The 19,786-nt window shown below is 60.7% G+C and overlaps 5 protein-coding genes across 7 annotated transcripts; 3 read left to right on the forward strand and 2 right to left on the reverse strand.

Moving 5' to 3' along the window:
* Positions 1-1,429: 1,429 nt before the first annotated feature.
* HCM1 (Forkhead transcription factor) lies at positions 1,430-5,185 on the forward strand. Its single transcript, XM_047981900.1, has 2 exons — positions 1,430-1,766; positions 1,995-5,185. The coding sequence occupies exon 2, from the start codon at positions 2,084-2,086 to the stop codon at positions 4,364-4,366; it is 2,283 nt and encodes a 760-aa protein (XP_047837861.1). The 5' UTR covers positions 1,430-1,766; positions 1,995-2,083; the 3' UTR covers positions 4,367-5,185.
* JDV02_001015 (uncharacterized protein) lies at positions 4,835-6,915 on the reverse strand. Of its 2 annotated transcripts, XM_047981901.1 has the most exons (3): positions 6,341-6,915; positions 5,608-5,994; positions 4,835-5,530 (listed from the first exon to the last, which is right to left on the reverse strand). In XM_047981901.1, the coding sequence occupies exons 1-3, from the start codon at positions 6,513-6,515 to the stop codon at positions 5,340-5,342; spliced, it is 753 nt and encodes a 250-aa protein (XP_047837862.1). In that variant the 5' UTR covers positions 6,516-6,915; the 3' UTR covers positions 4,835-5,339. The 2 variants fall into 2 exon arrangements, with proteins under 2 accessions (XP_047837862.1, XP_047837863.1); XM_047981902.1 differs by having other exon boundaries at positions 4,886-5,994; positions 6,215-6,915.
* Positions 6,916-8,250: 1,335 nt separating this feature from the next.
* Positions 8,251-10,763, forward strand: PEX3 (peroxin). The gene is made up of 3 exons (XM_047981903.1): positions 8,251-8,875; positions 8,983-9,377; positions 9,455-10,763. The coding sequence occupies exons 1-3, from the start codon at positions 8,718-8,720 to the stop codon at positions 10,486-10,488; spliced, it is 1,587 nt and encodes a 528-aa protein (XP_047837864.1). The 5' UTR covers positions 8,251-8,717; the 3' UTR covers positions 10,489-10,763.
* bet5 (Trafficking protein particle complex subunit BET5) lies at positions 10,683-12,095 on the reverse strand. Its single transcript, XM_047981904.1, has 2 exons — positions 11,307-12,095; positions 10,683-11,223 (listed from the first exon to the last, which is right to left on the reverse strand). The coding sequence occupies exons 1-2, from the start codon at positions 11,818-11,820 to the stop codon at positions 11,120-11,122; spliced, it is 618 nt and encodes a 205-aa protein (XP_047837865.1). The 5' UTR covers positions 11,821-12,095; the 3' UTR covers positions 10,683-11,119.
* Positions 12,096-12,502: 407 nt separating this feature from the next.
* Positions 12,503-16,691, forward strand: JDV02_001018 (Non-specific serine/threonine protein kinase). 2 transcript variants are annotated; one of them, XM_047981905.1, is made up of 5 exons: positions 12,503-13,139; positions 13,202-13,289; positions 13,355-13,504; positions 13,563-14,363; positions 14,427-16,691. In XM_047981905.1, the coding sequence occupies exons 1-5, from the start codon at positions 13,018-13,020 to the stop codon at positions 15,204-15,206; spliced, it is 1,941 nt and encodes a 646-aa protein (XP_047837866.1). In that variant the 5' UTR covers positions 12,503-13,017; the 3' UTR covers positions 15,207-16,691. The 2 variants fall into 2 exon arrangements, with proteins under 2 accessions (XP_047837866.1, XP_047837867.1); XM_047981906.1 differs by having other exon boundaries at positions 12,553-13,289; positions 14,427-15,672; positions 15,818-16,639.
* Positions 16,692-19,786: the final 3,095 nt, after the last annotated feature.

Below are 19,786 nucleotides of genomic sequence, written 5' to 3' on the forward strand. Positions count from 1 at the left end.
CGTGTCCGTCCGTCCGTCCACCCCATCTGCACGTACACGTGTCGGCGCCGGAGAGAACCGACCGACAGACGGACGGGCCTGCAGCGGGACAGACAAAGGAAACAAAACCGCACGGAAGACAACGCAAGGTTCCCTGTGCACGCAGGCGCAGGCGCACCCGGGTTCTGCAACGCGCAGTGCGTTCCTGCTCGAACGGCTGCATTGCTTCTTCTTATTCTTCGTCTTCTTCTTCGGCAGCCAGCGAGCCAGCCAGCCAGCCATTGAGACGCCAAAATAGAGAGAGAGAGGGAGAGTGCGTGCGTGTGTGTGCAAGCCCATATCGACATCCCCTACCTGTGTCGATAAGAGTCGACGCGTCCCCAGTCTCCAGTCCCGCGGTCCCCGTGCCAGAGTCAATCCACGAGCGCGCGCCGTCCATCTCGCGCGCATTCCGAAACCTCCGGCTCCCCGCCCCTCCCCTCCCCTCGACGCGCGCCTCTCGTCGACATCTCGAGCATCGATCCGATCAGACACGAGAGTAGGCCAGGCAGGGCAAGACGTCCCAGAGCCGCAGTGGGGAATCAGAGCCGGTCGGTGGATTCGACCCATTGCCGCTGCATGCACTCCAGAGCAATCAATCGAAGCCCCAATGGCTCGAGCCACGACCCGATGTCCATTCGCGTGGTACGAAAGTACTACTGGTAGTAGTACTGCGAACCAAGACGCCGACCCAACTGCCAAAACCCATCATCCCTACCTACTAGGTATGTATGTTTCTTGGTACGAAGTAGTACGTAGTAGTTGTAGTACGCAGCACTGCATCGCATCGTCTTTCCTTGGTGCCTACCTAGGGGTACGCCCCCTCCTCGGCCCCCCCCTCCCAGCGTGGCCTGCCTGCAGGGCTGCTCCTCAGCATCGCTGGCCGCTGGTCGTGTCAGGCGTGTCAGCCCAAACGCCGCTCACCCAATCCTTTGGCACACGGCACGCCCCTCTGGCGGAGGCAGCGCGCGACGGAGACACCCTTGACACCTCCAACAACAGTGGCCAACGCCCCCAGGCCACCTCTCAGGCCTTGCTGGCTGGCGCTTCCCTGGCATGGCATGGTAGCTGGAGGTCCATAGGTACCCGGACCTGGGCAGGTAGCACAGGCTAGGTCGGGTCGGGTGGCACTCCACTGGCACCCACCTACTGGCACTCGCACTGGCGCTGGCACTGACGCTGCTGCGCTGCGCCATGCGCGTGCCCCACCCGCCCATTCGCAGCCCTGAGGCGCCTGGGCTCCATCCGCCCACCCACCCGACCCAGTCCACCCACGGCCTGGCCTGGCTGGGCTGGGCTGGGCTGCCCTGCATCATTCCCGCGCTCACCCCATCGTCCTGCCTCCCGTCTCCCTTCGCACGCTTACCTAGTACTTACTACCCCATCGCATCGCTCTTCTCCCCCCCCCCCCCATCCTCCCACTTTACTCCTGCAACTCCAAACGTCCCTCCTCTGCCGACCGCGCCTCTTCCTCCGACTTGCCTCCCGCATCATCCATCTATCGCGGCTGCTCCTTCACCACCGACGCCTCGTAACTCTCGACCCGGCTTCCCGCTCCCGACGACAAACCCGACGACGCGTCCCGCATCACGTCCACCGCCATTTCACATCGCACACGTCTCGTCTCGCTCGCTCAGACTTGCCGCCCTTCGCTGCCCGACTAAGCAAGCGCGCGTAAAGAGCGTCATCTACGCCGCCCTGCATTCGCGGCCCCACTGTCAATCAAAGACGCCGCAGACCTCGTCCAGGTAAGCTATTAGACCTTGTCTTCCCGTATCCTCCCCGGTCCTCCCTTGGCCCATCGTGCACGCCGCTGCTATATCAAGCTTGTCCGCCGGCTGCTGCCCCCCCTCCCGGCCGCCGCATGCCTCGTCGGTCCTGCACCGCCGCATGCCTCGCGTCGCATTCCAGTTCCCGCATCGCGCGTCAGCCTCGGTCCGCATTCACTCTGTGGCTAACCCTCTCACCCTCCTCAGGCACACTGTCCTCGCCGAGGTCGACTCGACCCAACCGCCATTGCGCGTCCAGCCAGGCCTTCTCTTCTCAGTAGCTTGGCTTGGCCACAATGGCCAGACCCACGCCTTTTCCTGGCCCAAACGAGCCGCTTCACATCTTCCAGGACGACACTCTCGAGAGACAGGTCCCCATGACGAGCCACGCCCCCATGCCCGCCGTCACCAAGCCGGCGCGTCGCCCCCTCAGCAGTTCCGGCTCCAACGTCGTGCTCAACCCGCCAGCCGCCGCCAACGCGAGCTACTCTCCGCACAAAATCAAGTCGTCGAGCCCCCGCTCGCCCCTGAAATCATCATCGCAAGGCAACAAGCTTAACGCGGTGTCCATGGCACCACCCATGGGCAAAGGCCCCACGACGGACTGTCTCCAGAAGAAGCCGCATATGTCAAACTTTAAGACGGGCCCTCACCGCCCTCACATTGAGCCCAACTACAACTATGGCAAGGAAAACATCCATCCCCAGATTTTCCCGGCTCCGCCAACCATCAACTTGTCCGTCGAGTCGTATTACCAAAAGCCCAACGGCAAGCGTGGCCTGATGGACGCCGCCCCCATCAAGGACGCCAGACCTACGAAGAAGTCAAGGCCGGATGAGCACACCCTACCACCTCACGACTCGTTTCCTGCTATCCACGATGACGGTGCGAAACCGCCTCACAGCTACGCGCAGCTCATTGGCATGGCAATCCTGCGTTCGCCCCTGCGCCGCCTGACCCTGGCCCAAATCTACAAGTGGATCAGCGATAACTACTCCTTCTACAACCCCAACGACGCCGGCTGGCAAAACAGCATCCGCCACAACTTGAGTCTTCACAAGAACTTCATCAAGATTGAGCGGCCCAAGGACGATCCTGGCAAGGGCAACTACTGGGGCATCGAGCCTGGCACCGAGTTCCAGTTTCTCAAGGAGAAGCCACCACGAAAAGCTGCACCCACGGCCGAGAATCTCCCCGTCATGTCCACGCGCATGGAGCCCTCGCGACCCGCAACCGCCCCTGCCCCGGCTCCCGCTCCCGTGCTCCCTCCGGAGCCTACGCTACCGCCACCGGCTCCCATGCACCAGACAAGCCTGCCGCCTCTGCCCACGTCTCAAGCGACCCTGTCGATGCCCGCCGAGCTATCTTCCGATGCCACCATTCTCGTGTCCGACAACGCCGCACCAGAGGAGTCGACGGACAAGGCGCCGGAGAACGATCTTCCAGTTGAATCGTCTCTATACTCGCCTTTGCCCGCCAACATGCACTCGTCGCCGCCTGTGCCTAGACACGTGGAGCGTCGCAGCGGCACGCCGCCGTCGGCCGTCCGCAACCCCACGTCATCCGCATCCAGGTCTCACAAGCGTAGATTCGCTTCCATGGATGACAGCGGATACATCTCGTCTCTAGAGTCTTCGGTCATGCGCCCCAACCAAAAGGCCCTGCTCCTCACGTCCGAGGCCGATCGTCCGAGGCTCAAGCGCGGCCGCGCCGAAGAGGAGATTGCCCGTTTGCGCGGCTCCTCGCCTTTCAGCCCGACCAAGTCCCGATCGCTCGCTTATGGGCCCATTTCCTCGTCGCCCCTGCGACAGGCTGGCGAGAGCCAGATGCTTCCGCCGTTGACGCCCGTTGTCAAGATGAAGCCCCCCGTGCGACCTCCCCCTTCGGCGTCTCCCAATACGAGCCTGCGCATCCACCGCGATAAGGTCCGCCATATGCTGCAGTCTCCCCTCCGCCGCGTGACGGGCTCGGGCGAGGACTGCATCCCCTGGAGCCCGGCCTTCAACCTGGACGAGACACTCTACAACTTTGATGACTTCACGAACCACGGGACCGACTTTGACATCTTCCAGGACATGACGGCTATGGATGACGGCCTGTTCCCGGGCATGAGCTCCGTCGATACGGGATCGCCTATCAAGCGCTCTGCCAAGCGCGCCCGCCTCGATCGCTCGGTGTCGACCTCTGCGCTAGGCGACATTACCAACTCGTCCAAGAAGAAGTCGTTGACATCAGTCCCACTCTTGAAGGTTCCCGAGCAGTCGCCTTCGCACTTTTTCGAGACGCCCAGCAAGGTCTTCGAGGGCCTCGGCTCCCCCTCGAAGCTCTTCCAGGACTCGCCGCTCCGAAACGCGTCCCCCAGCAAGTACGCTGCGCTAGATTTGGCCGCCGACGGTGACTGGCCCGGGCTGCTGTTCGAGTCCAACGAGCTCATGTCCCATACGGAAACTGGCCCTTCTGACTTTGCCGGTCTGGACATTCTGCAGGGCTTCGAAAAAATTGGCGCTGGCGTGCCGGCGTCGAAGCAGGCCAAGGTTTCCAAGCCGAGCCTGGCCCGGAGCTTCTCTACCAGGTTCTGAAAAGGGAACGGCTTTGTCTTTTGGCAGGGGACATCACAGCGCGAGCGAGCATTAATTACGATATAATGATTTGATGAGGACGCGCAAATGGTGACGGCCATGCGTCCTGGCGGCGAATAAGCACACCAGGGTACTCGGTGCGGATTAGAATGGGCAACCCGGGGAATTTCGGCGCGCGTGGGCTGGGATTTCGCCCACTTTGGCTTCACGGCTGGATCGCGACGGTAATGAGTATACGCAAGTACATAGATGCGGACCCAAGGGCCGGGCGGGCGACACGACACGAACACTGGAAACGGGACACACCTGGAAATGGGATCAATCACTGGTTTTGGGCTTGGAGCTTGTGCTTTTTTCTGGTCCTCATGCTTATACGACGGGCGTCTGGTTATGACGGTATTGGGCGTGGGAAGGGTGAGGAGGCTTGTTTGGGTATTGCTCGAGTTTTTGTTGTCTGGATCACGCACGCACTCATGGGTTTTTTATTGTTTTTTTTTTGGACCGGCCTTTATTGGAGATGGCGGCTGGATCAGCGTTGGGGGTCAGAGCGTTTCGGGTCACACACGGGCTCAGATTGACTTGACTTTGCAAAACGGGTGCGGACACGGGTGCCTTTGACGCGCCTCTGAAAGTTGAACCAAGTTCCATTTGCACGACGCAGTGACGAGGGTTCCCCTATGTGACTGACGCTGGGTCTGACTTGACCGCATTGCTATGCTTTGGCTCACCACCATGTATATCTCGTACGGACGCCAACTCGGGTATCTAAGTGCAACAAGAATCGCGCCTCCGTTGGAACAAACAAATACCCCTCTCCCCACACAGAACCCAGCTGATCCCCCAAAACGCCGTATCCTAGAACAACAGTCGTCCACTCCAGTGTTGTGTGCGTGCGTGCATGCGTGCGTGCGTGTTGTTCATGTTGTTAAAAGCAACAAGACCACCACGCGAGGCCATTCATGCCGGGTCCGATTTAGTATATGCGCATGCGGGCGGCCCAGCCCGTCTCCTTTTGCTGGTCGACGGTAATCTTGAAGGGGAAAGGGTTGCCGCCCTGCGAGGTGATGGGGGGGATGTGGTCCTTTTGGGCGTTGGCAAACGTGACAATCTTCATGGCCGTGGTGAAGAGGGTCTGCTCCATGGCGCGGCGGACCTTGGCGCGCTCTGCAGGAAGAAGAGTTGCGTAAGCAATCGTCACTAGAGAAGAAAAGGGGGAGGAAGGGGTCGGGGGGCAGCGGTACCGCTTTCTGTGCGCGGCTCGGCGACGGTGACCTTGACGGTCCAGCACTCCCAGCAGACCTCTTCGTCTCCGCGCGAGAGCCAGGTCTTGCGACGCTTCTTCTCGAAGAACTGGACCGTGACCTGGCCCCTGCCTCCGCCGCCGCCAGTAGTGGTGAAGGCGGTGTTGTTGTTGCTGTTGCTGTTGCTGTTGCTATAGTTTTGGCTGTGGCTGTGGGTGTTGCTGTTGCGCTGGGCGTCGAGCTGGCGTTCAAGGGCGGCGGCTCGCTGGTCGATCATGGTCTCGAGCTCGTCATCGTCGACGTAGGGGAGGGTGAGGTCGAGGACCTCACGCGTGCGGGGGGCGAGGGAGGGGAAGAAGCGGGTGAAGAAGATGGTATGCAGGATGCCTACAAAGGGGACGCGCGAGAGGCGCCAATGGTTAGCAGGCAATGGACAAGCAGAAGGGGGGATGGACGAAGATTTGCGACGGGAGTTTTCCCCCCGGCGCGTTGGGGGGGGGAGTCGAAGCGAGACGCGGTACTCGGGACATGGTGGCAAAAATGCCCACGACAAGCGGGTAATACGCAGATGGCGGGGGCGGGGGAGGGGAAGGGGGGGAGGGACCACCAGTTGATAAGAAAGAGAAGGACGGGGGGGTTTGGCTTGGCCGGCCGGCAGGCGATGAGGCCCTGACGCAAAGGGAAAGACATGCTAGACAAGGGCTCTGCTCGGGGCGAGGGGAAGGGCGCGCACCTTTGACGACGTCTCGGACAGATCGCGGGTCGGCGAAGACGTCGAGGATGAACTCGGGAGGGTCCTGTGGAGGCTGGGCTTGTTGTTGCTGTTGCTGTTGTTGTTGTTGTTGCTGCTGCTGGGCATGAGGGTCCATTGCGGCGACGGCGGTCGTCGTCGTCGTCGCAGCGAACATGGACGGCGATGGGCCCTCGAGCAAGACTCGGAGAGTGAGGGAGGAGAGAGCCGCCGAGAGATTGCGGTTCGGGGATCTGTTCCTGCCCGCGAGGGGCGGGCGAAGCGGGCGGCGCGCGCACGTATCCGTACTTTTTTCCTTGTTGGTGAGTGCTTCCTCTCTTCAATGGGCGGGTGGGTGAGTGGTCGGGGGGGCCGTGGATAAAGCAAGTAAAGGTGAGGTAAGAAGAGTAGTAGCAGCCGTGGTAGATGAGGCCGTGGCAGCAGCAGCAGAGAGGATGAGTAGATGGATATGTGTGTGTGAGTGCGTGTGTGTGTATGTGTGTGCAGTGTGTGCCACGGAGGCGGGGTGCGACACGGCGGGATATGATGTAGGAGATATTGGGGGGGGGGGGGGGGGGGCCGCTGTTGGCGGAGGTCTGGTCGGCAGCTGTCGAGGAAAGGTGGGCGCAGAGATGCGTGGTCAGCTGGTATCCGACGTCAGAGAGTAGCCAGCCGATGAGATGAACGGACGAAAAAACAGGTGCACAGCCGGTCTGGTGGTGGCCCTCCCTCTCCCTCGTGGCGGACGGTGGTGGGGGAGGGGGGAAGGGAGGGGGAGGGAAGCGCCGCCGGATCCATCCATCCATCCATCCATCCATCCATCATCGATGCTCGAGGGCGGAGGATTGGGGGGGAGCTGGAGGGGCTGCGGGCTGCTGCTGCTGCTGTTGCTGCTGGCGCGTACAGTGGGCGCACCTACTAGCAATACCAAGGTAAGCCTCCATACTTAGTATTTAGCACTAGCCGGTCGATCACAGGCTGTGGCGGCGCCGTCGTCGCCGTCGTCGTCCGGGGGGGGCCATCCACTGGGTCCGGGGGGGATGGGATGGTGGTGGCATTGTGGGAGCCGCATCACTCGCTGCATCTTTGCGGTGACAAAAGGCCGACTAACTTACCAAGTTCGCTCCCTCCCTCCCGCGTGAGTGCCTCCCTGCTTTCGTCCCCCGTCATGGTGGTGTGCGTGCAAGAGAACATGGAGGGCACAGATACTCGGGGTCAGATGGAGGAGCGTCATGGCGCCCAAAAAAAACCCCTTCACCGTGCTTCTCAACCTTGACTCAAGGCCGCCTGTTCCTCAAGGCAGGGGAGGCTTAATATAATAAGCGGGCTTGTTGAGGGCAGTGTCACATCCACTCATCGACGCGAATAGATGGAGGAACGGAGGAGGCGAGCCCGTGTGAGCCGCCCAGTGCAACTTTTTATCAGCGGGCATCAGCGGGCAGTTGGTGCAGCATGGGCAGCAGCAGCAGCACCGGGAGCGGCGGCAGCAAGCAGCCCCAGAGCCGGCCAGGCGAGATCGATAACAAGACTTGCCGGAGGAGACATCCAAATGATGAACCCCATGTGTTACTACCTCAGTAGGTGCCCCCCCAGCTGGAGCCACGGACTCACCTCACCGGATTGGACGCCCTGTCGCCGGCGCCGGCTGGCACCTGAAAGCACTGAGCCACAGGGCCAACGTTTCCAGCGGCAGAGCCATCCATGGATGCATGCCGCCCCGGCTCAAGGTACCCGACCAGCGAAACCCGCAGGAGTAGGTACTTGCCGACGGGTGGGGGGGGGGGGCATGTGAGGGCGCGGCGCCGGACAGTTGAGTCCTCCCCCGTCCACCAACCAGCCTTACCTGTCGAGGCTCCACCGCTGAGAGTGGCGCTCGGGAACCGAGGCTTCGGCTCGCGGGGAGAGACGCCCAGCCCCAGAGCTCTCTGTTGGTACTGCTTGCTGCATGCATGCTGAAGTGCCCTGACAGCAGAGAGACGGGCCGCCACGGAACCGTCGTCACTACCCTTGGAACCACCATCATCATCATCGTCGTCGTCTTCGTCGTCGTCGTCGTCGTTGTCGTCGTTACCATCACCATCGCCACCGCCACCGCCACCACTCCCGTCGTTGCGACCCGACCAATCCTCCGACTTTCACTCGATCGATCCTGTCCTCCCGAGAGGTCCACGCATAGTCGCCCTGCCCGGACTCTCTTGCTCACGCACCCACGCACGACGACGACCGCCCCATCCCCATGGCAACTACCTACTAGTCAACGACAGCGCGCGACAACAGCTCCCATTGATGACTTGACGATACCGAGGAGCGTTTCCCCCGCCGACCATCCCGCCATCTTCCGCCGTCCGCCTTCCGCCTTCCGCCTTGGCCGTCCGCAGCCATGTTCCCCTCGGTGCGGCGCTGGCTGCGCAACAACAGGACCCCAATTGCCGTCGGCGTGGGCGTTGTCGGCGCCGGCTACGTCGTCACCCAATATGTCCTGTCCAAGCTCAACGACGCGCGCGAGCGCATGAGCAGCGAGCGCATCGCCAAGGAAAAGTGAGCGCACCCATTCTCTTCTGCCTTGCTGATCGCCCCGCGGGCCCTCCTGCCCTTCCCCCCCCGACGTGCTGGCAGCGCAATGCTAACGGAAAACGCTGCTGCAGTCTGCGCCGCCGCTTCGAGCAAAACCAAGAGGACTGCACCTTCACCGTGCTGGCCCTCCTCCCCACAGCCACGACCAACGTCCTTGCCGCGCTCAACACCGAGCAGATCACATACGAGATCCAGCAAATCAAGGGCACCACCAAGAGCCTTAAACCGGGGAGCGCCGAGTCCACCGCCAGCCCCCCCAGCATCGCCGATACCGCCATGACGGAGGAGGATGGCAAGAGCATGGCCAGCCTGCAGAGCGAGAGCGGCGTCCACGCCAGCCAGGTCGTCGCGCCCGCGCCCTCGCCCTCGCCCTTTGCGCCATCTGGGGAGGCAGGCCAACAAGACGGCGGCGCGCAAAGAACACGCAAGTCCAAGAGGCAGCTCTGGGATGACCTGGCCATCAGCGGTATGTCGAAAGCCCCCCCCCTCCCTCTCTTTTTTCCAAATGCCCGACTGCTAATCGCGCCGCTTGCGTCCTTGCAGCCGTCACAAGAGCATTCACCCTCATCTACACACTCGCCCTCTTGACCATGTTCACCCGCATCCAGCTCAACCTGCTCGGCCGGCGCAGCTACCTCTCCAGCGTCGTAGCGCTCGCCACCGGGGCTCAACAGGCCACCATTAGCCTCGAGAACAACGACGACGACAACACGGAGCAAGACTACGGCAACGACTTTGACACGAACCGCAAGTACCTTACCTTTAGCTGGTGGCTGCTCAACAAGGGCTGGGTCGACATAATGCACCGCGTCGAGAGCGCCGTCCGCACTGTCTTTGGCAGCCTCAGCCCGAGAGACCTGGTGAGCTTCGAGCGCTTCGGCGAGCTCACCATGGATGTGAGGAAGCTCGTCGAGGGCGCCACCCCCGAGGAGCGCCGGAGGTCAGATTGGCTCAAGTTCCTGCTCCCCCCACAGGAACGGGAGGACGAGGTCATCCGGGAGTCGGGCATCCTCGAGGACAACGCGACGATGCAGGCGGGGAGCAGCTCGGAGCCGGCGCTGAGGCGGCTGCTCGACGAGACGGCGGACCTGATAGAGTCGCCCGCCTTCTCCCACGTCCTAACCCTCATCCTCGACGCCGGCTTCTCCACGCTCGTCGACAAGAAGCTTGCCGTCGAGGCCTTTGAGCTGCCCCCGCAGCAGGACACCAGCCTCCTGCCGTCCGCCTTGTCGGCCGCGGACCAGCGGCGCACCAAGCACATCCTGCTGCCCAAGATCCTGTCCGTCCTGACGCGCCAGGCGCACGCCATCGGCAACGGCATGCCCAACCAGTACCTCGAGGACATGGAGACGGTCCGCGCCCTCGAGGCCTTTGCCGCCGTCGTCTACTCGAGCAACTGGGAGAACGAGATCCGCGACGAGGGGCTCATGGACAGCGCCGTGCACGTGAGCAAGGAGGACCTGGCCAAGGGCCGCCAGCCCGCCGCCCCCGCCCCCGGCGAGCAGAGCATCGTCATGGTGGACGAGCCGGGCAGCCTGGAGAGCGCGTGGGAGAGGGCCGTGGAGAAGAAGCCATAACAGCTCGTTGGTTGATGACAGTCATCGGGCTCCATGTACTAAATATCTACGTGCTATTTTTTTCCCTCCATATATCCGCGACATACAGGGTGTATTCCGGCGCCGGAAGGGGGGCATACGGCCAAGGCTCATCATCGTGGCTGATATATAGGCAGGTTGACTGGTGAGCTACATCGATCATACATTACATTTATGCCTATACAGTCGGTTGCCTCAGCAGCCAGCCGTGCGGTTGCCCTCGCAGAGGGGCTAGTACTAGGACCCGTAAAGCGAGCAGCCTCCTGTTCTGGGGGCAATTCCATGTGCCTGTTCTCGTGACCGCACTGCGGTGTCGTCCACAACATCTCGCACGAGCGACCAACCGCACTGGTGTCGTGCTCTGCGGTCGAGGCTAGAGCATGTCGCCTAATCGTGCCATCCATGTGATCATCGTACAGTTCCCGGTAGAGGAGGCGCGGTCAACGACCCCGGCCGCGACTTCTAGGTAGCGACGCCGCGCCACGACAGCGCCGTCATGAAGGGTGCTGCTCCTCAGAGGCAGAGCAAGCTTCTTTGGCTCCCTCCGGGGAAAACCCCCCCTTGCGACCTACTTGACGTGCAGGAGGTCTTTTTTTTTTCCGCCGCCAATCCGTCACATCAGTCCTCGAATGAACTGATCCACGCCCAGCTCAAACAGCTCGTTCCTGACGCCGACACCGCCCTTGTGCTCGACCGGCGCGAGTGGATTCTTGACAACTGCAGACGTGAATGAGAGAGTCCGTCAGCATGCCGTAGCAAAACGAAAAGAGGAGAAAAGGAGGGGTGAGGACACGACGCACCGTATTCGACCCAGAGGTTAATGTAAATCTGGTGCAGCACGTTGCGCATGCTCGCGCTCCCCGTGTCGGTGAGCAGGACGAAGCGCAGGTTGGCGGGCGTCTCGTAAAAGTGCAGCTTGTACTGTCCCGTCCGGTAGCTGATGAAGGCGTCGTCGTCGCCACCCAGCTTGCGCACCATGTTGCGCAGCGAGAAGACGGTGCCGAAGACGAGCTTGGCGTCGTCTGAGCTTGCCGACACGGCGGCCGGCCCCGTCGACCGCGCCGCCGGCGCTGTTGCCGCTGCTGCTGCTGCTGCTGCTGCTGTCGTTGTCGTTGCTGATGACGATGATGATGCTGTCGCTGCAGCAGAGGCAGACGATGCTGATGTCGGGCGGGCGGACGGCGGCGGCGGCGGCGGCGGCGGCGGGAGCCACGACTTGGCGTAGATGCACTCGGCTGTAGGTAGGTTGAGAACCGCCGTGTCAGCTCTTTCTCTCTCTCTGTGAATCTCTGTGTCTCCGTGCCTGCACCACATCTCGCACCGGGAGAGGGTGGTCTATTGGGGCGGTTTGCTCACTGTGCCGGTCAAAGATGTAAAAGGAGTAGACGACCATGGTCGATGGAGGCGGCGTCGGCCGCGCGACTGAGGGGCGAGGCGATAAATGAAGAGGGGGAGGGCGTTCCCGAGGTCAGCTACTACTCGGGTAGGCGACTGGATCAGGGCGGTCGGTGCTGGTGGTGCGCGCCCTGGGGGAGTCGGCGCCGTCCCGTCGTCGGCGTCGTCGTCGCGTGCTGCCGATACGCAGCGTGGTATGGTGTTGAGTTGACGTTGGCTTTAGATTGCCCACCTGAAGTGTGGCTGATGCGACCGTCGGTCTGCGGTGTGCTGTTGCGTTGCGGGTTCCGGGGCAGGTTCCCGCGTGCCACAGCTCATCCTAGGTGACGGGAGCCCTGGAGAGCTCCAGCCCAGGGCTACCTAAGTAGGTACCGGGCACCTATCTACCTACCCCGGGTTACCTGGAGCTACCAGGTACCTACTAGGTGTGTGCTGAGGATGGCGCAGGGAGGTGGCTGTCCGGTGGCTTGAGTCGCCCTGTGGCAGGTCGCCCGACCAGGTGGTAGGTACTATTAGTGGAGTGGAGGCTCAACTGCACCCGGAACTGCCCCGCGCCCCCCCCCCCCACCCTGCTTCCATCCGTCTGTCTGCCCCTCCCAAAATCCATCGTCCGGCATCCCAGCTTGGGAGCTTCCTCGTCTCAGCCCAAGCCTCTTATCCCTCCGCGACTGCAGCTCGAGTCCGTGTTCCCATTTCATCTCGAACCGGGCTAATTTCCACCGTGGACCGGCGAGGACACCTGGCGCGAGTACTGGCTCTTTCGTTCCGTCGCCTGGCCCCCCCCCGACGCTTCCTCCTCCGCGTGGTCCAGGATCCTTTATCTGAGCTGCGTCCACGGCTCGACTTGCATCTCACTCGTGCATCTTCAGGGCTCGCATCCTAGTCTTCACCTGGAGTCGCAGCGCACACCGCTGGTGCGATCTCATTCACTCTCGCAAACGTCACATGTCGGCCAAGACCGGGGTGTTGGAAGCGTCCTATACCGCACTTCTCTCCATCATTCCCTAACTACCACCACCGCTGTTCAGCGTCAACCTCCCATTGCTGGCCGACGTCTGGCTACTGCTGCGAGCTGGACCTAATTCCACTACCGATAAAGATAAAGGGCGCTCCGTAATGAAACCTACACACGCAATGTCAAGCCCGATGCTGGCTGGACCGGAGGCGCCTGCGTCCCCCAAAGTCACCGTCGATGATGCTGACGCCGGCCGCTCGACAACGTCTCTTCCGGTTACCTTGTAAGTCGGAGGCACGTTCAGAGGCTAATCAAGCTGACCTCTGGCGGCCCTCGCCCCATCAGATCTGAGCCTGAGCGTCCGGCCCTGCGAGGCTTCGCTAGTCCTCTACGCCATCACAAACGTACTCCCAGCGCTCACCGCGAGATCAAGGTTGGTTGTGCCATACGCCTTGTCGTTTCATGGGTGGCAATTTTTCTAACCTTATTTCGAAATAGGAGACGCTGGATGCTCGTGTCGAGTTCACCAGCGACGAGTCCGACGGAAGGACGTACCATAGGATCAACCAGTATGTCATCATGGAGGAGATAGGGCGAGGTTCGTACGGCGCCGTCCACCTGGCAACGGATCATCTGGGCCGTGAGTTTGTGAGCTCTCCCCAATGTCGTGTAGCGTCTCGCGCCTGGTATCTTACTGTCAGGACAGGCCGTCAAGGAGTTCTCCAAGACCCGTCTGAGAAGACGTGCGCAATCCCATCTCCTGCGACAGGGCCCTTCTGGAACCCCTCGCGATCGGCTATCCCCCCGGAGCGGTCGCCCTGGGACACCCCAACTGAGTGGCCTGCGTGCTAGCGAGAGTAAAGACGCCTTGTTTCTCATCAGGGAGGAAATCGCCATCATGAAGAAGCTAAATCATCCCAACCTGGTTCAGCTCATAGAAGTGCTCGATGATCCCGAAGAGGACTCCCTCTACATGGTACTTGAAATGTGCAAGAAGGGCGTCGTCATGAAGGTTGGCCTGGATGAGGATGCCGATCCCTACAACAGCGAGACTTGCCGGTACTGGTTTCGCGATCTCATACTGGGCATCGAGTATCTCCACGCCCAGGGCGTCATCCATCGCGACATCAAGCCTGACAATCTTCTGTTGTCAGGCGATGAGGTCCTCAAGGTGGTCGACTTTGGCGTCTCAGAGATGTTTGAGAAGCCAGAAGACATGAGAACGGCCAAGTCGGCGGGCTCGCCGGCGTTCCTACCCCCTGAGCTGTGCGGCAAACACCAGGAAGTCTCGGGCAAGGCCGCCGACATTTGGTCAATGGGCGTTTCGCTCTACTGCCTCAAGTACGGCAGGATACCGTTCAACAGGCCAGGCGTGCTGGAGATTTACGAAGCAATCAAGGAGGAGGACCCCCGTATACCTGAAGACGAGGATCCAGCCTTTGTTGATCTGCTTCACCGCATCTTGGAAAAGGACCCCGACAAGCGCATCACCATGGCCGAGCTCCGAGTAGGTTCCCCCCCGGTGGAGAGGTCCTTGCCCCGTGAGAAGGATGCTGACTAGCTTTGCCAGGATCACGCCTGGGTGACGAAGGGCGGCATCGATCCCTTGTTGTCCGCCGAGGAGAACTGCGCGCACCTCGTCGAGGCTCCAAACGAGCTGGAGATCAACCGAGCGTTTACCCGCAAGATGAACCATCTCTTGTCCGTCATGAAAGCCATTCATCGTTTCAGGTCCTTGCTCCTCGACATCCGGGCGCGGTCAGGAGCGCCTCCCGGGCCTTCCAAGCCATCGCCAGGCCCAGGCAGCACCCCTGTTGTGGCCGGACCGGCCGAGCAGCGCGCAGAGGCCGAGGAAATCGAGGCGCTCATCAAACAGCGCCGCGATCTGCTCCGCCAAGAAGACGACGACGAGGCCGACAAGGGCCACCACGCTCGCGACGTCGCCGACCAGGAACCCCTGTTCCTAGGTATCGGCACCGGAGCCAGAGACGCCTTCGCCATGGACGAAGCCACGCCCGACGTGGTTGCCGACTCTCCCACTGCGGTCGACTTCAATGTCTATGACCGTGCCTACGAGGAGGCGATAGAGAAGCAGATGAAGGTGGCCAAGACCGGCAAGCCGACTCTGTACCTGACCAAGTTCGTCAAGGAGACGGAGCATTTCAAGAAGCTTGAGAATCTCGTCGAGGGTACAGTTTTGTCGCCGCCCGTGCTCAAGGCCGAGGTCAAGGAGTCGAAAGAGCACCTGCAGCGCCACATCGCGAACGCGCCGAGCGGCAAACTGGCGCAACTCGTCTCCAAAATTGGCATCTCGGACACGCAAGCGCCTAAGACACGGTCACCGGAGTGAACACGCCCCGTCGCCCTGTGGTTGGACAAAGACGACGGGCCGCGGCTCTGTGTCGCAGTTCAGTTCCAGATATCGCAGTCTAGAACAAAGGCAATTCCTTCTTCGACGATTCGACGCTGTCGCAGGTCTTGGCGACGCACATGATAACCAGCATCATGCATGCCAACAGTCACCGAGCGTCTCTTTTTCGACGGCGCCAAGGCCCCCAGGTCAGGCTTTGCTCACCGCTCACCGCTCACCGGTGTCCACCCTGCGTGCTTGGCGGGCGGGCGGCGATTCCCACACAGCCTCGCACACAATGTCGGGTTTTATCACGGTCAAGCGAGGCGGCATCACTAGTCCGAGCTTGACACTGCGGAACAACGGGGGGGTGCCTGGGGCGCTGATTCCCTGTCGCGACAACCGCCGAAAGACAGTGGTACCTGGTGGTCTTTTTTTTTCCTTTTGCGAGCACCGATGGCCGGAGGTATGTCGACTCGACAACGGAGGTGGGCAGGGATTGAGTCTGAGAGGCAACAGGGTTCCTACTGTCAACTCAGCTGAGACCGCCCTCGAGCCGAGTCAGGCAGCTAGGGAAAACATAGCGACTGGTCAGTGCTGACGGTGCGTAGAGGCGGGCTATCCTATGCCAACACCTGCGGCACTTGAGACGACAACGCGGAACGAATCGACGGCTCGCCGCTGCCCGGTTGCTGGAGGCTCGTGACCCAGAGGTTCTGCCAGCGACCGGAACAATCCTGACCGCCAAGGCGATGATGCAGCTCTTGAAAGGGGGGTTGGCAAGGATGGTGGGCTCGGCTCGCGCGGCTTGGCGTGCGTACATATGCAACCATGACCGCCGCCGTGCATGCGGCTCGCTCGTGCCGTTCTCAACATCGGAATCTACACGCTGAGGGCGGAATTGAAATCTGGCTGGAGCCACTGGTGGTCGAGATGTGGTGCACGGGGCACACGGAGGTTGATACGCGGTCGCGCCGAGACTGACTGGGCGAACAAGACAACGACTCAGAAGCAGGGTGTCTCGACACTTTGTTGGATACAGGGGAGCCGATTGGGCAATAAGTGCATGCGTTCCCTGGCTGCTACCCAAGCTGGAGATTGGGGCGAGGCACGAGGGTCACTCGAGGGAAGTGCGGTACTGGTGTTGGGGCGAGGCGACACTGCATCTCTTGGGTATGGCAGCCGAGGTCTTTTGAAGGCCACGGGTTTTTCGGTGCCAAGACGGTGTCGCGCGAAGCGCTTATTGTTGATGGGTGGAGAGGATGCGGGAGACGGGCCGTCGCGTCAGGCGTACGTATGCGTATGTACGAAGCGGTTCTGGGTCATAAGTATACAAGGCACTAAGTAAGTGCTACCACAAGTACCGGCCGCATAGGGCCGTTCTGGAGCCATGCACGTTTTGTCGCAACGATGCACAAGCCTACTAGGCATGTATTTGCCCTGAGCGGGCTAGTACTAGCACATGTTCAGGTGCAATACTTCTGGCCTGGCAATCTTGTCACAAATGAACACATGTGAGGCGCAGAAGTGGGGGGTTTGGAGCAGTATCAGCTTCTCGACTACATGTACTGCACGTAGCACCACTGGCCGAGCATGTAAGTGTCGGCCGAACGAACAGTCGGCACGGCACGGTGGCAAGGATGTATGTGGTTGTCAGCTCTGAGCCAGGGCCACTTTTCACATTGGCTGCAGGGAAGTCCCTGGCCGGCCATGGCGGGGGAGACCACCAAGCAAGCAGGCAAGCAAGGTAGAACGACGAACCGAGTCGGTCGAGTGGCACAACAAGTGTTCCTCCCTTCGTCATTGATGATGTCGGCGAGACCGTTTGGGAGAGGAAGGGGGGCGGGCAGCTACGTCTTGGGTTGACAGGGTTGGGCTGGGATGGAGGGGGCGCAATGTCACTTGATGCGTCATAAAACGAGGCGACGACTACGACGACGAACAGACGAAGTGGTGGCAGGCGGCGTGTATTGATGTAAAGTGGTCCGCTGCAGCGTAGGTATTACGAAGCACACACAACCTTATCAGGCAGCACACGTGAAGGGGCTGCATAACAAAAAGTGCTGTGCTGTAACTAACCTACAGTAGAGTACTAAGAGCAGATGCGGGGAGGGCCCGGGCAGAGAGAGCGACGGAGAGTTGGGGGGGGGAAAGTGAGAGATGGGGGAAAGAAATGCCTCATTATCTCGCGAGGGGATGGGATACGTATGGGGGATGGATGCGGGCTTTCGGAGGACGGGGGTGGGAGGAAGGGGGCGGGGGAGCGTTGTATTTGTTTGTATATGTTGGAGCAGATGCTCATACAAAGAGTACAGACAGCTACAGTTGGCAGCACATATATCGTCTGAAGTGACTGTCTGACTGACTACTGACTTCATTGTGAGGACATCATGGATGACTGGCGGATGTGTGGATGCCACTGCGGGCGCGCGCGCCTCATGATCGTCGTTTCTGAATCTCCTGCGGCGCGCTGCGCTGCGCTCCTGCAGCAGGCACGCACGCGACTTCGGGACGTGGCCGGGCATGCTGCTGGCATCTGGCTACACTAACGTAGTCACTAATAACGTTGCTAGTAGCTAGCTGGCAGGGGCGGGCAGGCGGGGGGTGGCTTGGGAGCAGCAGCGAGACGCGCGCGGCGTTGGAGGCCGTCGAAGGGGGTCCCATCGTCGTCGTCGTCGTCGTGGGGAGGGGGTTAGAAGTAGTTACTAGTTGAGGGGAGGGAGGAGTCTCGGCGCAGCGCGGATGGGGGGGGGATGCAATGCACATGCACATGTGCATATAGCCCCCGGGGGGGGAAGTGGTGTGCGGGAGGGAGAGAGAGCCGACGAAGTAATAAAGTATGAAGAAAAAAGGGCTGTGGGTTTTTCTTTCCATGTCGAATTGATGGACGCAGTGGTTTTCCGTAGGGGGGGCCTCAAGGCATGGTGAGAGCGGCCGCACATGGATGGGATGCGAATGCACATGCATGCATGCGGCTGCTAGGGTGGGTGGTGGTGAAGAAAGATGATGATGAAGACGAACATGAAGATGAAGATGAAGATTAAAACGAGGAGGGTCGAGGGTCTGGGGGTTGTTGACACGGCGGCGGCGGGGGGGAAGAACACGCCAGGGCCGGGACGCGGTCCGTCACGAAAGAAGGGGGCCGGTCGTGCAGTCGAATCTTTGTCATTTTTGTTTCTTCTTCCCCTCTCTCTTTATGCCTCGTGCGCCAAGGGGGTCATTTCCGTTGCATTGATATTTCATTACATACATGTACGAAGTAGTTACGTCGTTGGCATCGCTGTCGTCGTGGGCGTGGGCGTGGCATGGGGGGCACAGAGCCATCCATTATTACCTATAGGTTAGTACTGTAAGTACTAAACCCAGCGTGTTGGTGTTCGGTGAGTGGGGCACGTGTATGCTATACTTTGGTCTACTAAGTTACCTACAAGGCACGGCCCCGGAGACCAGCCGTGCAGGTTCATGTCCTGCGGCTCGTCGCATTATCACTACTAGGGATGGATATTGCTTGGGGGCCAGATGGATGAACAGACAGATACGCAGATGCCTTGCCACTTGAGATAACCTTTTTTGCCTGCCGCCCGCCCGCCCGCTCGCTCGCCGTACAGGGCCATGCCGTGGACCGGGTCGGCGGGGCGGCGGCCGCGGGCGCATCGCATCGCATCGCATCGCATCTTTCTCGAGCAGCCCTGGCTGCCCAAGGGGGCTATGCAGTGTTACCTGCCTTGCTACATGTATGTACTACCAGACATGACGACTCATCACCTACAGTCCTTTCTCGATAAACTAGTATCGGAGTGGGCGGTCGGTCGGTCGGGGAGGGGGGGGGCCCAGAGTGAGACAAGGAGACCGGAGAGCTGGGGCGGGAGAAACATGGATGGTGTGAGTGCCAGAGGTCTTGGGGATGTGACCACCGGCGGCGGCGGCGGCGGCGGCGGCGACTCATAAATCCCCGGCCGCCCGACGTCGACTAACAGTTGAGCGGGATCCGCGCACGCCGAAGAAGAGTCTCTGGGAGCAAGGAAGGGCGAGACGAGCTACGCTATGTAGCATGTACCCAACCAAGCATGTACAAAGTGAAATGTGTAATGTAGTATGTATTTATGTACTACCAGATGTGAACAGACGAGGCAGGCAGCTTGTCGCGGGCTGCGCGCACGCACGACTGACGGACTGACGGACTGACACAAAAATCAACACTCACACATACACACACACACACACACACACACACACACAATACAGCACATGACGTTTGCAAAGAAAGGAGAGGTGTGGTGCGCGAACCCCCCGGCGTTAAGGGATGGGGTGCCGCCGTGAAACAGGGGACCGCTCCCGCTTGTCGGGGCATGTACGGTATCTACGTTGCACTACTCTACTCTCGCAGCGGTAGTGATGATGGTGGTGGTGTTTTGTGTAGGTTAGTTGTGGTGGTGGTGGTGGTGATGGTTCTGGTGTCGTTTGGTCCCGAGGGAAGGGAGAGCCGAGCAAAAGCGGCAGAGCACACACACACACACACACCACATCCCCATCCTTGACCCTGTGTGGCTCGTTTGGGTCGTCCGTGTACACATTGCTTT

The sequence above is a fragment of the Purpureocillium takamizusanense genome, chromosome 1, assembly GCF_022605165.1.
Source record: "Purpureocillium takamizusanense chromosome 1, complete sequence".
NCBI lineage: Eukaryota > Fungi > Ascomycota > Sordariomycetes > Hypocreales > Ophiocordycipitaceae > Purpureocillium > Purpureocillium takamizusanense.

What these genes read in the sequence shown, in the direction of transcription:
- HCM1 (XM_047981900.1), top strand. Translation starts at nt 2,084, where the DNA reads ATGGCCAGACCCACGCCTTTTCCTGGCCCAAACGAGCCGCTTCACATC.
- JDV02_001018 (XM_047981905.1), top strand. Translation starts at nt 13,018, where the DNA reads ATGAAACCTACACACGCAATGTCAAGCCCGATGCTGGCTGGACCGGAG. An exon ending in ACGTCTCTTCCGGTTACCTT is followed by an intron (nt 13,140 to 13,201) that starts GTAAGTCGGAGG and finishes TCGCCCCATCAG; the next exon opens with ATCTGAGCCTGAGCGTCCGG. An exon ending in ATCATCTGGGCCGTGAGTTT is followed by an intron (nt 13,505 to 13,562) that starts GTGAGCTCTCCC and finishes CTGTCAGGACAG; the next exon opens with GCCGTCAAGGAGTTCTCCAA.
- PEX3 (XM_047981903.1), top strand. Translation starts at nt 8,718, where the DNA reads ATGTTCCCCTCGGTGCGGCGCTGGCTGCGCAACAACAGGACCCCAATT. An exon ending in GAGCGCATCGCCAAGGAAAA is followed by an intron (nt 8,876 to 8,982) that starts GTGAGCGCACCC and finishes ACGCTGCTGCAG; the next exon opens with TCTGCGCCGCCGCTTCGAGC. An exon ending in GGATGACCTGGCCATCAGCG is followed by an intron (nt 9,378 to 9,454) that starts GTATGTCGAAAG and finishes GCGTCCTTGCAG; the next exon opens with CCGTCACAAGAGCATTCACC.
- bet5 (XM_047981904.1), bottom strand. Translation starts at nt 11,820, where the DNA reads ATGTGGTGCAGGCACGGAGACACAGAGATTCACAGAGAGAGAGAAAGA. An exon ending in TAACCTCTGGGTCGAATACG is followed by an intron (nt 11,224 to 11,306) that starts GTGCGTCGTGTC and finishes TCACGTCTGCAG; the next exon opens with TTGTCAAGAATCCACTCGCG.
- JDV02_001015 (XM_047981901.1), bottom strand. Translation starts at nt 6,515, where the DNA reads ATGTTCGCTGCGACGACGACGACGACCGCCGTCGCCGCAATGGACCCT. An exon ending in TGTCCGAGACGTCGTCAAAG is followed by an intron (nt 5,995 to 6,340) that starts GTGCGCGCCCTT and finishes TCCCCTTTGTAG; the next exon opens with GCATCCTGCATACCATCTTC. An exon ending in CGAGCCGCGCACAGAAAGCG is followed by an intron (nt 5,531 to 5,607) that starts GTACCGCTGCCC and finishes TTCTTCCTGCAG; the next exon opens with AGCGCGCCAAGGTCCGCCGC.